The sequence below is a fragment of the Myodes glareolus genome, chromosome 1 (genome assembly GCF_982192425.1).
Source record: "Myodes glareolus chromosome 1, mMyoGla1.1, whole genome shotgun sequence".
Taxonomy (NCBI): domain Eukaryota; kingdom Metazoa; phylum Chordata; class Mammalia; order Rodentia; family Cricetidae; genus Myodes; species Myodes glareolus.
The window spans coordinates 126,709,125-126,723,544 of NC_142026.1; the positions used below are offsets into that span (position 1 = coordinate 126,709,125).

Genomic DNA, 14,420 nt, shown 5'->3' on the forward strand with positions numbered 1-14,420 from the left:
TGTCTTCTTTAGGGTTACTATTGTTGTGAAGAAACATCATGACCAAAGGAACTTGGGGAGGAAAGGGTTTATTTAGCTTCCATTTTCAAATTGGCGTTCATCAGTTGAAGGAAGTCAGGACAGGAAGCAAACAGGGCAGGAATCTGGAGGCAGGAGCTGACGCAGAGGTCATGGCTGGGTGCTGCTTACTGGATTGTTCCTCATGGCTTTCTCAGCTTACTTTCTTATAGAAAACGACTATGACCATGGGCTGGGCCATCTGCAATTGATCAGTAATTAAGAAAAAGCCCCACAGGCTTGCCTACAGCCTGATTTGATGGAACTGTTTTTAAATTGAGGTTCCCCCTTCTCAGATGACTTTAGCTATGTCAAGTTGACATAATGCTGTCCAACACATACTTTACATTTGCCAGTTTTATTCATTATTGCTGTATTACCTGGCGTCTTTGTTAGAAGGACCTGTGAGTCCCTCTCACCAAGCTTCAATAGGACATTGCTACAATTGATGACTTAACTGGCCATTAGAGTGCGCAATCATTAAAACAATGTGGTTTGGTTTGTAAATTTTTTTAATTTTTTAAGAGAACCTTGGCCTTTTATTTTTTTAAAATATTTATTTATTATGTATACAATATTCAGTCTGCATGTATGCCTGAAGGCCAGAAGAGGGCACCAGACCTCATTAGAGATGGTTGTGAGCCACCATGTGGTTGCTGGGAATTGAACTCAGGACGTTTGGAAGAGCAGGCAATGCTCTTAAACTCTGAGTCATCTCTCCAGCCCCCTTGACCTTTTATTTTAACAATACTTTTAAAATTCATTTAACATATAAAATCAAACATCATTACAGTTTACAAATCTTCTTATACAAATATCATATAAAATCTAACTACATTTTGTTTTATCCTTTTAAACCTTCAATGATCTACTTTGCCCCCAAATAACCAGGTTTTCTAATTGTATTAATAATCAATTCTTTCTTCACTAATGCAAAATCCATAATCATACATAATAAATATATATGCATACTCACATTATTCTTACTCTCTTTTCTGTTTGGCTCCAATTATATTTTACTACCCACAAAACAATGTGTTTATAGAGTTATATCATTTTAGGATTCTACATCAAAGGGAATAGGCAGGTTTTATATTCTGAGACATTTAACTGTATTGTGAAGTTTGATGTAACACCTTCCCTCTTCTTAATAATATTCAAACATTTATATACTTTTTAAGAAATTTATCAGAGTGTTAGAGAGAAGGCTCAGTAGTTAAGAGTTCTTGTTGTTCTTGGAGAGGACCCGAGTTCAGTTTCCAGTTCTCACAGCCACCTGTAACTGCAGTTCCAGGGGATCCAGAGCCCTCTTCTGGCTTCTGTAAGCACCAGCAGGTATACATGTTACATACAGACATACACACAGGAAAATACTCACACACATTAAAAGTAAAAACTAATCAGTGTTAAACAGTGTCCTAGCACATTGAGACAAATAGAAACTGTTTTCATATATGTGTATAAGGTATTTTGGTCATGTCAACCCTTCTATTCCTTCTCATGTCCCATTCCCAGTCTCCAGCTGCTTTCTCATCCCAATTACTCTCCCTCCACTCTTTAAAAAAAATTTTGGCGCCATGATTTCATGTGGGGTTATTTATAGATGCAAGAGTGAGGAGTTATTGATAGCAACATGGGTTTCTTACAAGGGGTCACACCACTGAACAAAATGTCTTTTCTGCTCCAGCATCATTAACTACAGATAAGATTCTCAGGGGGCTCTGGAGTCTTATAACCCTCTCTCTCCATGAAGGGAAGGCTGACAGGCCTGCTCTTGTGCAGGGATCATGTAAGTACTCAGAGCTGCTGAGAGATCAGCAGTGCAGCAGACGTGTCATGGGTGGAACACAGGGTTCTCTTACATCCTTTCTTCCCCCTATTGTAAGTGGTTTCCTGACTCTTGGATGTGGGGATATAGATGTCTGGTTTAGTGAATGCTTTTACCTTCATACCTTAGGCTTATGATCCTGAGACAACATTTGGGTGGCCTGGTTGGGTAACTCTCCATTTGACTCCATTAATCTCTCTTTCCTCTGTGGCTTGTAAGAGTTGATGGGACAGTTCATGGGCAGCTGAAGGTTTCTGTCTGGAAAGGTTTTGCAGTGAGATCCAACGCTCCAGATTATGAGTCTGAAAGCAATAAGCCCTATACACCAACAGAGAAGTCTGCAAGTCACTGCTTAACTTGTATCTCAATGTCCATGATCCCTGACAAATGAAGGAGTTTTGAGAACAGACCACACAAGCCCTTCTCAGACAGATCCATTTCTGGGGTCAGCAGCCTCTCAGTTGCATATGAAACAGAGGGAAGCGAGGCAGAAAGAGTAGACAGGCAGTCCTAGCTGACTGAGTGAAAACACCTTTGCAGTTGTGATTGAGATGAGTACATGGTAAGGGTTGCTCTAAGGGCCATGACAGGAGTGCAAGCAAGTGATGTGTTCAGAAGTTTTTACGCTCAGTTCTCATTGTCTGAGCAGAAGACAGTAGATTGAACTTGTAACCAGACTGTCAAAAGGTCAGTGTTGGGCTGTGCGGATGGCTCAATGGTAAGGACCTTGCTATGGGAGCATGAAGTCTGGAATTCACATCCCTGATACCCAGTGGGGCACCTGTTCCATGTCCTCAGCAGACTAACCCTGCCAAGAACCAGAGTGAGACCCCAACCTGCTCCTTACCTCCTTGGAAAGAATTCCTCTTCACACACGTGTAAATGCAAATGCAAAAAATGACAGACAGGATGAGGATGGGAATGAGTACTACTGTGACTGTAGATTCTCCCTTACTGAAGAACTGACTGGTAGAGGGAAGCTGGGTGATATCTGGGGTCCTTGATGTTGGTCCTTTAAAAAAAAACAAGAATATTCTAGATAAAGCTAAAACCACTCCTGTATCACCACTTTTTCTCCCCAGGCAGAAACAATTATTCACCTGTAATAATTCCTGATTAGAGAGAGGAGTGGAGCTGTGTGGATGATGTTCTTACAGAGTTTATGTCATTACCAAAGGGGAAAAAATGCCTGTGGAACCATCAAGCAATGTTACATACTTACTTTTGTTAGAACTTTCTGGATGGTGGCTCAATTAGTGTTGTTTAATTTTGCCAGAGAAAGATAGTGAAGCCTCTCAAAGTGATGTGGAGCTGGTGCAAGGGCAGCTATAAGTGAGGCAGATACAGCTGGAGGTTTACAGTGATGCATGCAGACTTGGGGCCCATTAGCAGGCCAGGCAGTGTCTGAACCATTGATTCGTAGGGAATGAGAAACTTTGGGAGGTGAGGAGAGATAGAGAAATCCTATGGGAATCAGTGGATCTTAGAGTGGAAGACCACCAGGAAATGACCCACACAGTCTATCAAATGTGATCGAGTTGGCCCCTGATGATCTAGGTAATACATACTTGGCTTTTCCTTCTGGTGCTTGAAGAGTTCCTTGAGCCAGTGCCTGCAGTCTGCTGTGGAGATTGTCGTGAGATCTTTTATTAATTGTTCATCTTCCTTCCATGTATTCATGATACCACCAGCTTCAGGATCAGTCAGTGTCCAATTCATATTCATTGTGTTGAAGATGAAGGAGTACTTTCCACTGATGTTAAATCTCCAGGAGGCAACAACAATTTGTTCATGTTCATACAGAGAAAGCATGGTGGCCTGTAAAGTGGGCTGACCTGCAAACCACACACAACACCATCATGCTTCACTGTCATAGATCCATCACTTCTCCAAAGGTCAGGACTTTCCCACTGGCTTATGAGCCAGGATCATTTCCACATGGCTTGCTCTTTGTTACTCACTGGGCACCACATGCTTCCAACGCTGGACAAGCACTCAGATCCCTCACACAAATACAACCACCAATTCATTCCCACATGTTCTCTACCCTTTCTCTCTCTTGCCAACTGTCTTTGTCTCTGTATTTGATCCCACACTTACCACTGATCTTGGTTGATCCTAGTTTGGTGTGAGCCAACATCTTCCTGAGCTCTTGCCCCAAGTACTCCAGCTTTTGCACAAAATCTGTCCACACAGGAGTAGCATTTACCGCTTTCCCCAGGTCTCCCAACGGTGTGGCTCTGTTGTCATTATCATACTGCAGGAGAGGCTCTCCATCCACTGAGCACTGCCCTTCACACCAGGACTGCCCAGGTGTGGTATGAGACTTGACAATGACATCACAACTAAGAGAGTGTATATCTGTGAGAGAAACAAGCAGGTGAGGTCCAAGCGGGGGAGCAGAAAATCACAGGACTCATGATTCTGTGAAACTAGATGATACCTAGAATCCCTCTGAAGGGCAAAAGGTCAGGAAGAGAAGCCTCTCTTACAGATGTTCTTTGACTTCTGAATCCTTATTTCCATGCAACCTTTGACCTTCTTGGGGTGGTGGGATCCCCAGATGCACACGGTGTCCAGAGGGATTTATTTCACAAGAACTTTGAATAGCTTTTATCAAGTGTTGAGGAATAAAGTCTGTCAGATGGTAACTGTTTCTGGGACTGAAAATCTACTGAACTCAGAGGGAAAGCAGGCATCTTAGGACATGTGGTAATTCAACATGAAGCCTGAAGTTCAGGAAAGAACTCCTGGACTATGCTGCAACTTGTCATGGGAGGGGAGCTGTCACCTGTGAGCACAGTACTCACCGTGTTCCCACTGGGCCCCTTCACACAACAATGTTGAACATCATATCTCAAATTATCTCATGTTAAACACATCCCTAAGTCAGTCTCAAGAAGAGATCTCAGCCTGTGACCTGCTCTAAGCCCCGATCTCCCTCCTCTTCCTCAGGCAGTTGTTCCCCAGCACACTTATGGCCCCTGGTCTCCCAGACTTTCCCTAGCATCAGCAGAAGACACCACACCCTAGTGCTGTTCTGTTCAGCAGACTGCATAACAAGTAGGCAAGACCTAGTGAGGATGAACATGTGTACTGTCCTGTGTGTGTGTGAGCACTGAAATCTAAAAAAAAAAAAAAAAAAACAAAAACTGTAATTTAAAGGATCTTTTTAAAAAATGTATGCTATATAATTACACTAAAAAATGAAAGAGATGTTTTAAAAAATCCCTCTTTCCCTCCTCCCTCCTCAAAACTTCTGCTATGGGGGTGTTTGATGCAGGTTAGGTGACATTCTTTTCTCTCTACTTCAATCAGCTTCCTCTTCCTTCACCTCACTGCCTCTTCTACCACCTGTTTCTTCCATCTCTATGGTTTCCCCTGTCTCTACATTCCCCTTCCTCCCACTCTTAAAGTTTGAATTTCTTCTTTAATGGTTGAGATTCTTTTTCACTCAGTACGCCTCACTGAGGGATTTGTTGCACATGAACATGAACCCTCAGAGTAGAGAACTAGCTTCGTTGTTTTGAGCTAAGGGTCACAGACTGGGCACTTTAGACAGATCAGATAGAATACGCATCGGAGATTTCTGAGCAAAATCCAGTTAGAAGACTGATGAAAGGGAACTGTTTTTGCTGAAGGAGGAACAGTGAAGTATGATGATTTAAAGAAAGCATCCCTGTTTTCCAAGTATGCATCCATTATTATTATTATTATTAATATTAGCAATAATAAAGTTGCTTGAGGTCAGAATGTTTTCTCACAGTTACAGAATGAAGTCATAACAACACATTTTAGATCCCCTAGCCATACTGCTTATAGGATGGCTTCCTGGACCTGGTCAGTGGATTATCATGCCCACACTAAAGTACAAAAAACTCTAGGCTGGTTAAATGTGGCAGTAGAGGAATGGGGATCAAGAATCTCAGAGAAGTGCATGTGCCAGAGTGGATGGAACAAAAACCATTTCCAGGGGAAGAGTGCAGAGTCCATGCTGTCTGTGGATGCTGGAGCATCCCTGATGAGAAGCACAGTGAGAAGGACCAGGAAGAAGAGCACCAGCATGGCTGGAAGCTCAGGGATGGTGATGGCTCAAGGCTGGGGTTAGGGAACTGTGTTCCTGAATCTCAGCAAATATGGTACAGAAAAGCTCACCTAGTAGAGTGGTCAGGAGGCAGTAACATCAAGGTCAGTGGGTCACTGTTGAGTAAGGAAGATACAGCCTGTGTCCTAACTGCTTAAGGCAGGGGATGGAGCATGGCCAATAGAATACAAAAATCCTAAATACAGATAGATACACATGGTCAGCCAACCCATATGTGGCTGCATTTTAATAATCAAAGACAAAACAGATGAACTGGGGTGTGAAGGGGCTGGCCCAGGGGTATAAAAGTGTATGAACAATAACCACAGGTGAACTCAGAACTCAGAGCTCTGTATGCAAGAGATCGAATGACTCTCCTGATGCTGTCCTATGTCTCTGTGATTCCTTCGTCTCTGTAGGCGAACCACTCCCTGGGTGGAATCCAATGCTATCCCCTTAAAGGAACTGGAACCTTAATTGTATCCTTAGACTTTTGTTTGAGGTAGACACAAATCTACTTCTCTAGTCCTGAAATGCAAGGTCTGGCTATTAGCCACACCTGTTGACAATAACTTTGAGAGAACAGAACTCTCTGTTCTAAATCTAGGTGGGTTCTTTGTTTGAGGTAGAAAAACAATAACCTTGAAAAAATAGAGGTAAGTTCCAACTTTCTGACCAAGTGTCAATGTGGAATTAGGCTCATATTTTTGAGTCTCCTCATGGGTTTTTTTTTCTTTTGGATACAAGGGTTCTCTGTAGCTTTGAAACATGTCCTAAAACTAGCTCTTGTAGACCATGATGACCTCAGACTCATAGAGATCTTGCCTCTGTCTCCCGAGTTCTGGGATTAAAGGCATGTGCCACCACTGCCCGGCTCCTCTTCCTGTCATTTCTAGCCAACCCAGTAGTCATAGGCAGCATAGAACCTACTGCTCCCTGAGAAACATGCAGCTTCGGTAATACTTTTGTGCTGTAGGAACTCCTTCAGCCAGTAGCCTTTAAGTTACCAGCCCACATTGGTGTGGCCTCTTATACTATAAATGCCAATGTAAAGTGTATGCTTGCTCTCTCTTCTGGGTGCTGGATTCGGTTCCTGTTTCCCTGTTCATGCAGAGGACTGTAATCTGTATGTATGTGTGTGTGTGTGTGTGTGTGTGTGTGTGTGTGTGTGTGTGTATTATTATTATACTTTTATTATACTCAGTTCTAAGCTAGTATGGGATTTCTTTTTATTGCACTTTTTCACATTTGAAGACACTGTGGGGATGGACACCAAGACTGGATATACCCTAATCTGGGTTAGAGGACAAATATGATTCAGTTATCAGGTTGTTGCATTCTGAGGCTCATACCAAATGTGGAACTGAATCTTTGGTACAGAGAGATATCATGAGGCTTGCCAGGTTGAAAATAATACTGGCTTTCATTTACAAAAAAAAAAAAAAAATGAACTAACTCCAGCCTAATGAACGCCATTGTCTGAAGTCATCTTGCAAAGTGGTAGACAGCATGGGTCTGGGAGCAAGGGAAGAAGCTACTGTAGGTCCTTACATAGGGCCATTGCCAGGGTCCTCCATAGTAGACAAGGTGTTCCAGTCTCTGCTTAGCTGCTCAGCTTAGTATTTTCAGGCACGAGAACAAATTGCTACCTGGTGGAAAAGGGGCTAAAAGAGAAGGCTAGATGGGCAGGAAAGGGAGCTGAGCAGGCTGGGGAGGTTTAAGTATCACTTGGGAATTGAAGCTGAGCCTGGTGGCACAAAACTTTAATCCCAGCATTTGGTAGACCGGGTTAGAGAAGGGATTGTTGCAAATTCTGTAGTGTGGGCTATGGTGTGAAATCCTGCCTTTAAGCAAAACAGCAACAAGAAAAAGAAGGAAAGAAAAACAAAACAAAAAATAACTATAAAAATGTGTGTGGTTATGGCTGCTTTGTCCCTGGCTGCACCTGTTGTGAACCTGTGGGGAATTGCCTTTCAAGGTGGGAAAGAAAGTTCAAGGACACAGAGTCTCAGAATGGTGAAGGGCTCCTGAGGAGTCCCCGGGAAGGTAGTCTTCAGAGTACAGCAGCCTAAGGTGTAGGGGAGCTGTCTGAGCGAGAATCCTGAAGGAATCTGCACTGTGCACATCACATCTGCAGATGACTGGGTTTTATGCATCCTGCAGACCCCAGTGGTACAAAGGGCATTGCCAGATATTTCCTTCTGCCACCAAACTCTTCATTCATGTAGTCTCTGCTCTATCCTCCACATACAACTTTTCCCCTAACTTCTTTAATCCACTAAAGACTGGATGGGATAGGGCCGGTTAGAGCCAGGGATCTCCTCACTGTGGTGACGAAGAGGGGAAGGACACAAGAGTTCAGAGCTAGCCTAGGAGTACTTCAAGACTAGGACCAGGTCTGTTCCCATCCCCCAGTAATCCTCTCTTTGACACTCTGGGAACTCACCAGCCAGCAGAGTGGTCCCCAGACAGATCAGTAGAACCAAAAGGCACAGATACTGGGAGTTACTGTGCACTGAGGTCAGAGCCTTTGCCATGATTTCTTCCTGAGGCCGGGCCGCCAACAGGGGGAGCTATGGAGAGAATTGTGCAACCTTCAGTTTGGTTTGCAGAGGAGCCCAGGCAGAGATTCATTCCTGAATGTTTGCAAAAATTCTGAGCACCTGGGCTATGAATTCAAGCCTACCCATGCCAAAGCTATGCAGGTTCCTAGTTCCATCTTTTCCCACATCTCTTACGGGGTCCCTCCAGGGCCTGTGGCTCTGCTCCTCCCTCCCAGTGGACTGATGTCCCCATTGTGCTTGGGCACACGGAGATTGTGACCATGACCTGAGAGGTGAGGACACTGTTGTTCAGGACTCCACACACTTTGGTCATTCATTTCACTTACCTGCAGCTGAGCCCTCAGGAAAATTTGGCAACAGAATCAGGAAAAACAGAGACATAACAAAGTCGGTGCCTTCTACTAGGTCTCTGCAGAAGGCACTGGAATTTATCAAGGCTTTACCCGCCCTGCCTTAGGCAGGGCAGAATACAGACCAGGCAAGAAATGTAAACAGATATAGAAAGAGAGTAGGCGGAGTCAAGTGGACACCATGTAGCTGCTGAAGAAGAACTCCATAACATTATTGGTAAGACACAGGCTTGTGACAATAAAGAGATTAATAGAAGTCGGTTAATTTGACATGCAAGGAATACCCCTAAGTCATTGGCCAAACAGTGGTGCAACTGATATAGTTTTTTGTAATTATTCATGTCTGGGCATCTGGGAAATGAACAAGCAGTCTCATCTTAAAATTGAGATGAAGAAGGACAGCAGATCATGAATATATTAAAAGGGAATGGGAGATCCTCGGAGATAAGGGTACAGTAGGGCAGGGGTGGGCGAGGCTGTAGTGGTATCTGTAGTGCAAGGTGTGTTTTTCATGTCAGTGTTGCCTCCATGCTGTGTTTACTCTATAGAAGGCACTGTAAGTTAAAACACAGAGGACAGAAATGTAAGGGGTAGTGACGGTGAACTCCATTGTCAGCCTGACTGGCTTAGCAGATTTGGAGAATGGTTGAGATGCTCTGTGTCTGTGTGTGTGTGTGTGGGGGGGTGTTCCAGAGGGAACAGTGAATCACAGCAAGACCCTCCATCAGTGGGGTTACCCAGCCCAGGTCACCACAAAGAGGAAGTGTCTCTATTACTGCTACCACTACAGGTAATCTTTAGTGACAAAATCATGGATCTATGTCAGTAGCTGCAAGCTTTCACTGTCAGATTGCCACTGCAGAGGCACCCAGCCTCCTGTACTGAGCAGTACTGAGTTCTCTGCCTCTTCACTGTACCAAAGACAATCTGTCAGCCCAAGGTGTCAGTTCTAGGAAATGGTGCCTGGAAAGAGCTCTTGGCAGTGTTGGCAGTGTCTAACTGGAGAATCACCTTGCTTGAGCTGCAGCCAGCCAGATTCACCTGCAGCAGGGAAAAGACACTCCATGTCTTTGTGACTCCTCACATGCTACTTGGCCCTGGGAATAGGCAGCCTGTGGTCCAGGGCTATCAGAAGACCCACTAGGCCTCATGCAGACAGCATGAGGTGAGCTCTTTCCCACCAGGTTATTATGTGAACAAATCACAGTCAGATAAGATGTCCAGAATTGAGACATATCCAGGAGGGGCAGAGTGGTCATGTGTGTTGAAAACTGCCTAGCAGGAAGAGACAAAGACTTTTGACTCCCTGAAATTTACTTTCTCCAGGTGGTTGAGGAAATTTTATCCTAGAGAAAGTGAAGGGCATTGCCCTTCTCCCTTACCTAGCATCTCTGACCCAGGAGTGTCCTCATTTCCTGGAACTGCAGAGAAAAATGGGCACAAACACCAGGGAGAAGGACATGGGCCTCTCCAGAAGCCCAGGGATGAAAACTATACAAGGCAAGGGTTGGGGATTGCAAATGGTGTTCCTGAAATGGGATGTCGGTAACCATGGACAGAAATGTCCTGATGTGGTAGACCAAAGGAGTGATCAGGGGACAGCATCATGGAGGGATGATGATTTGTGATGTGTTTGTAACCCAGGCTCTGACATCAGGGTGGGGTGTGTGCTCCCAAAGTGAAAGAACATACAGATTCTACAGGCAAATAGATGATCAGGTGTTGTTGAACCCTGCTTGGTTGTTTCCTGGCTGCCCACATAGAAAATAACCACACAGAAACTCTATTAATTACAACACATTTGGGGCAATAGCTTAAGCATATTTTTAGTTATCCCTTACATCTCAAATTAACTCAATTTATTAATTTGTGTATTACCATAAAACATACTCATAGCATAAAGAGGGGAATCCCACATCAGTCAGTGAGTTATATGTTGCCAGAAATTGATAATTAACTATATGAGACCTGCCAGCCAGGAAAAAGATGGGCTCCTGGGCCCAGTGTCCACAGCAGAACTACTTCTCAGAGATACCAGAGTCCTTTTTAGGTGGAGAGAAAAGAGTCAGATAAGGAGGACTCCTCACCCCACAGCAGGTGCAGCTCTTCTCCCTGGGTCACTGTTCCATTTAGACAGACATATGGCCCCTAGATTCTACTGTCAATGGCTAAAGTGTTTGTAGGCTCAGCTCTGCTCTTGTAACTTAAATCTCCCATGGACAATATATGAATGATGAGTGTAGCCAAATAGATGTTCTCTATGTCATGACTGAGGACAATCTGTGACATTGAGTCATGTATGGTAGATGGTATTTGGAGTTATTGGTGGTAACTAATTGAAGAATCACAATAGACATCCCAGAGTTTGAAAGCAAGTCTGCACAGTGACAGCAGAGGCAGTCCCAGAATTTCAAAGTGGCAGCTGCATGGTCTTTGGCCCTGGGAGAGAGGGGCCCTCTGGTGACAATGCAGCCTCAGGAGTCTATCAAGAGCTGGGTCCCCCATCTACTACGATGTGAGGTAGACTGGTCCAGAACTGAGAGAAGATCCCTGAAACAAATGGTAACAGTGACCTAGTGAGTCACCTGTAGGATCATAGCTATCCTACAAGGGAGAGAGGTCTCCCTGACATAGCTATTCTTCTCCTCCAGATCATAGACATAACTATACCTTATCACAAAGAACGACTCAGATCAATCGTCTCCTAAACTACCACCTCAGCATCAACTCACTTATCACTTGAGTGAAGGATGCACTGTACATCAAAGGAGAGAGGAGGGGAACACAACTCCAGGACCATCTCCTGTCACCTCAGTTCCCAGAAGCCTAAAGATAAAACACCATGGGCTGGAGAAATGGTTCAGTAGTGAAGAGTATTGGCTGCTCTTCCGGAGGACCCAGATCATAACTCCAGTTCAGGAGATTCCAAGATGTTTTTTGACCTCCCTAGGCACACATGGTGCACAGGCATGCATGAAGGCAAACGCCAAAGGCATAACATTAAAATAACAACAAAAACATAGTGTTTACTGAAGAACTACCTCCTTTGAGTCACTCCAGGATTAGATAAATGAACAAGAACATATTCTCTCCTTCACTGCTGAGTCTTTAGACCCTCAGGATATTGATTGGATAATCTATAAAAAGGAGATGAAATAAAACTAATAAAACCAGAGCATGTCAGGATTTGCTTTGTCAGGTTCAGCATCATTAGGATGAAAATAATAACATCGCATTTCTCTCTCTCTTTCTATCTAGATTTTAGAGAATTATCGATAATGAGCAAGACAGTGTTAAGGATGTCTGAAAAAACAGATGGGGGAGGTTTTTGTTTGTTTTTTTTTTTGAGATTTTCCTTTAAAACAGTCATTCTCAAGAATCAATCCCTGCCCTCCCCAGTGACTGCCATTACTACCTCCCCAGTAGCCTATTCTCTTACCCTCCTTTCCAGACAGACTCTGGGGATACAACCAAAATGTTAATGATAGTAAACAGACTCCCCTCATACTGATCCACACTTCTCTCACCCTACTGTTCCCAGTAGCAGGCGTTATTTTTAATCATGTCTTTTCTTTAGCCCTCCTATTCATTTGGGGAAAAGTTCAGGCTTTGTAACCAGTAGCATGACAGAGTGCTGCTCTTTTGTTCAACAACCAACATATTTTTTCACGAGAAATAAAAGACACGAGCTGGAGAATTGGCTCAGCAGTTAAGAGCACTTGTTGCAATGCAGAGGACCTGAGTTGGACTCCCAGCACCAACTTTCGGTCCTAGAGAATCCAACAGCTTCTTCTGTCTTAGCAGTTCATCAAGCACAAACATGGTACACAGACATACTTACATGCATGCAAAGCACACATACATATAAAGTAATAGATAGATAGATAGATAAATAGATGATAGATAAATAGATGATAGATAGATAGATGATAGATAGATAGATAGATAGATAGATAGATGATAGAAAGATAGATAGATGATGGAAAGATGGATAGATAGATAGATAAATTCTGTTTTGTTTGTTTGTTTTGGTTGATTAGATTTTTTTTGAGATAGGGCTAATCTGTGTAGTCCTAGCTGTCCTGGAACTAGCTCTGTAGACCAGCCTGGCCTCTAACTCATATGCACCTGTCTCTGTCTCCTGAGTGCTGCATTGAAAGGAGAGCATCACTACTTCATGGCGTAAACAAATGAACCTAATAAAAAATTAAATAAAAAAGGAAAGACAGACAGACAACTGCAGCCATGATGGTACATGACTTAGATCCTAACACTCCTGAGGAAAATGTGGGAGGATTTCTATGAGTTCCAGGTCAGTCTGGTCTACATAGTGAGCGTCAGAGCTACAAATCCAAGATGCTGTCTCCAAAAACAAAACAAAACAAAAAACAAAAAAAGAAAAAAAGAAAAGGAAAGAAAGAAAGGAAAGTGAAGTAAAAGAAAGACATGGCTAGAAAATTCTGACAGGTACATATGCTATATGAACTATGAAGATGGTAACTGAATCACCAGGCTCTGCACTAAGCAGAGCTACAAAGCCTGCTACAGTGACAGGGTCAAATGACCACCATACACTTGAATACCTCTTTACAGGCTCAAAATCCTTCCTTTACAAAAAAAAGGAAAGGAAAGAAAAAAGAAAGAAAGGAAGGAAGGAAGGAAAGAAGGAAGGAAGGCCAATGTTGACATTCCCATTTTCCAGAGGGGGAAATCCAGGCTGAAGGAGGCCTAGTAACTCATACAAGAGATTTATTGGGTCACAGAGTTCAGCTTTCTCATTCCCATTGTAGCTTCTATCCACAGCCACAGTGGCTGCTCAGATGAAGACTAATAAGCATTGTCTTCAGCTCAGCACACAGGTACTGCACTGACCACTCCAGCAAGCTGGGGTCTCCTCTCCCTGGAACCGTGCTTGTGTTTGCACAGCCTGGTGACTCTTCCTGTCCACTGTCTCTGCTGGATCACCCACATATGCCCGAGGACTAGATCTATGAATTCTACTAACTGCACTAATTAAGTCAGTGCACAGCGGAAAATGACAATAAACCACTGTTTACAGTCACTTTTATTCTGGCCACTATTCAGTTTCACTTGTAATCCACACCTGACCTGCAAAAGATAACTAACTCTGCTGTAAAAAGAGGCTTGGGCCAGTGAGACGGCTCAGTGGGTAAAGGCATCTGTCATTCAGGCCTGACAACCTGAGTTCAATGCCCAGAACCCATATAAAGATGGGAAAGAAGAGGGCTGGAGAGATGGCTCAGAGGTTTAAGAGCACTGACTGTTCTTCCAGAGGTCCTGAGTTCAATTTCCAGCAACTAATGGTGGCTCACAGCCATCTGTAATGAGATCTGTTGCCCTCTTCTGGCCAGCAAGCATACAGACAGACAGAACACTATATACATAATAAATAAATAAATAAATAAGTCTTTAAAAAGAAAGAACCCCAAAGCTGTCTTCTGACTCCACACATTTAATACGATGCACACACACACACATGCACACACACACACACACACACAGAGAGAGAGAGAGAG

At 43.6% G+C, this 14,420-nt stretch overlaps 2 protein-coding genes and 1 long non-coding RNA gene across 3 annotated transcripts in view; 2 read left to right on the forward strand and 1 right to left on the reverse strand.

Annotated features, from left to right (window-relative positions):
* Positions 1 to 14,420, forward strand: part of LOC148123568 (uncharacterized) — a 126,008-nt gene that overhangs the window by 12,115 nt on the left and 99,473 nt on the right. The gene's annotated exons all lie outside the window — the stretch shown is intronic.
* The window catches only part of LOC125394440 (uncharacterized), a 45,029-nt gene that overhangs the window by 2,970 nt on the left and 27,639 nt on the right, over positions 1 to 14,420 (forward strand). The window lies entirely within an intron of this gene.
* The window catches only part of LOC125394439 (retinoic acid early-inducible protein 1-alpha-like), a 17,997-nt gene continuing 3,687 nt past the window's right edge, over positions 111 to 14,420 (reverse strand). Inside the window, exons 3-8 of the mRNA XM_087911887.1 lie at positions 8,416 to 8,542; positions 3,986 to 4,246; positions 3,454 to 3,720; positions 2,733 to 2,897; positions 2,010 to 2,143; positions 111 to 1,376 (exon numbers count right to left, since the gene is read on the reverse strand). Coding sequence (XP_087768013.1) covers positions 1,254 to 1,376; positions 2,010 to 2,143; positions 2,733 to 2,897; positions 3,454 to 3,720; positions 3,986 to 4,246; positions 8,416 to 8,506 — 1,041 coding nt within the window. The 5' untranslated portion in view covers positions 8,507 to 8,542 and the 3' untranslated portion in view covers positions 111 to 1,253. The remainder of the gene's footprint in view (positions 1,377 to 2,009; positions 2,144 to 2,732; positions 2,898 to 3,453; positions 3,721 to 3,985; positions 4,247 to 8,415; positions 8,543 to 14,420) is intronic.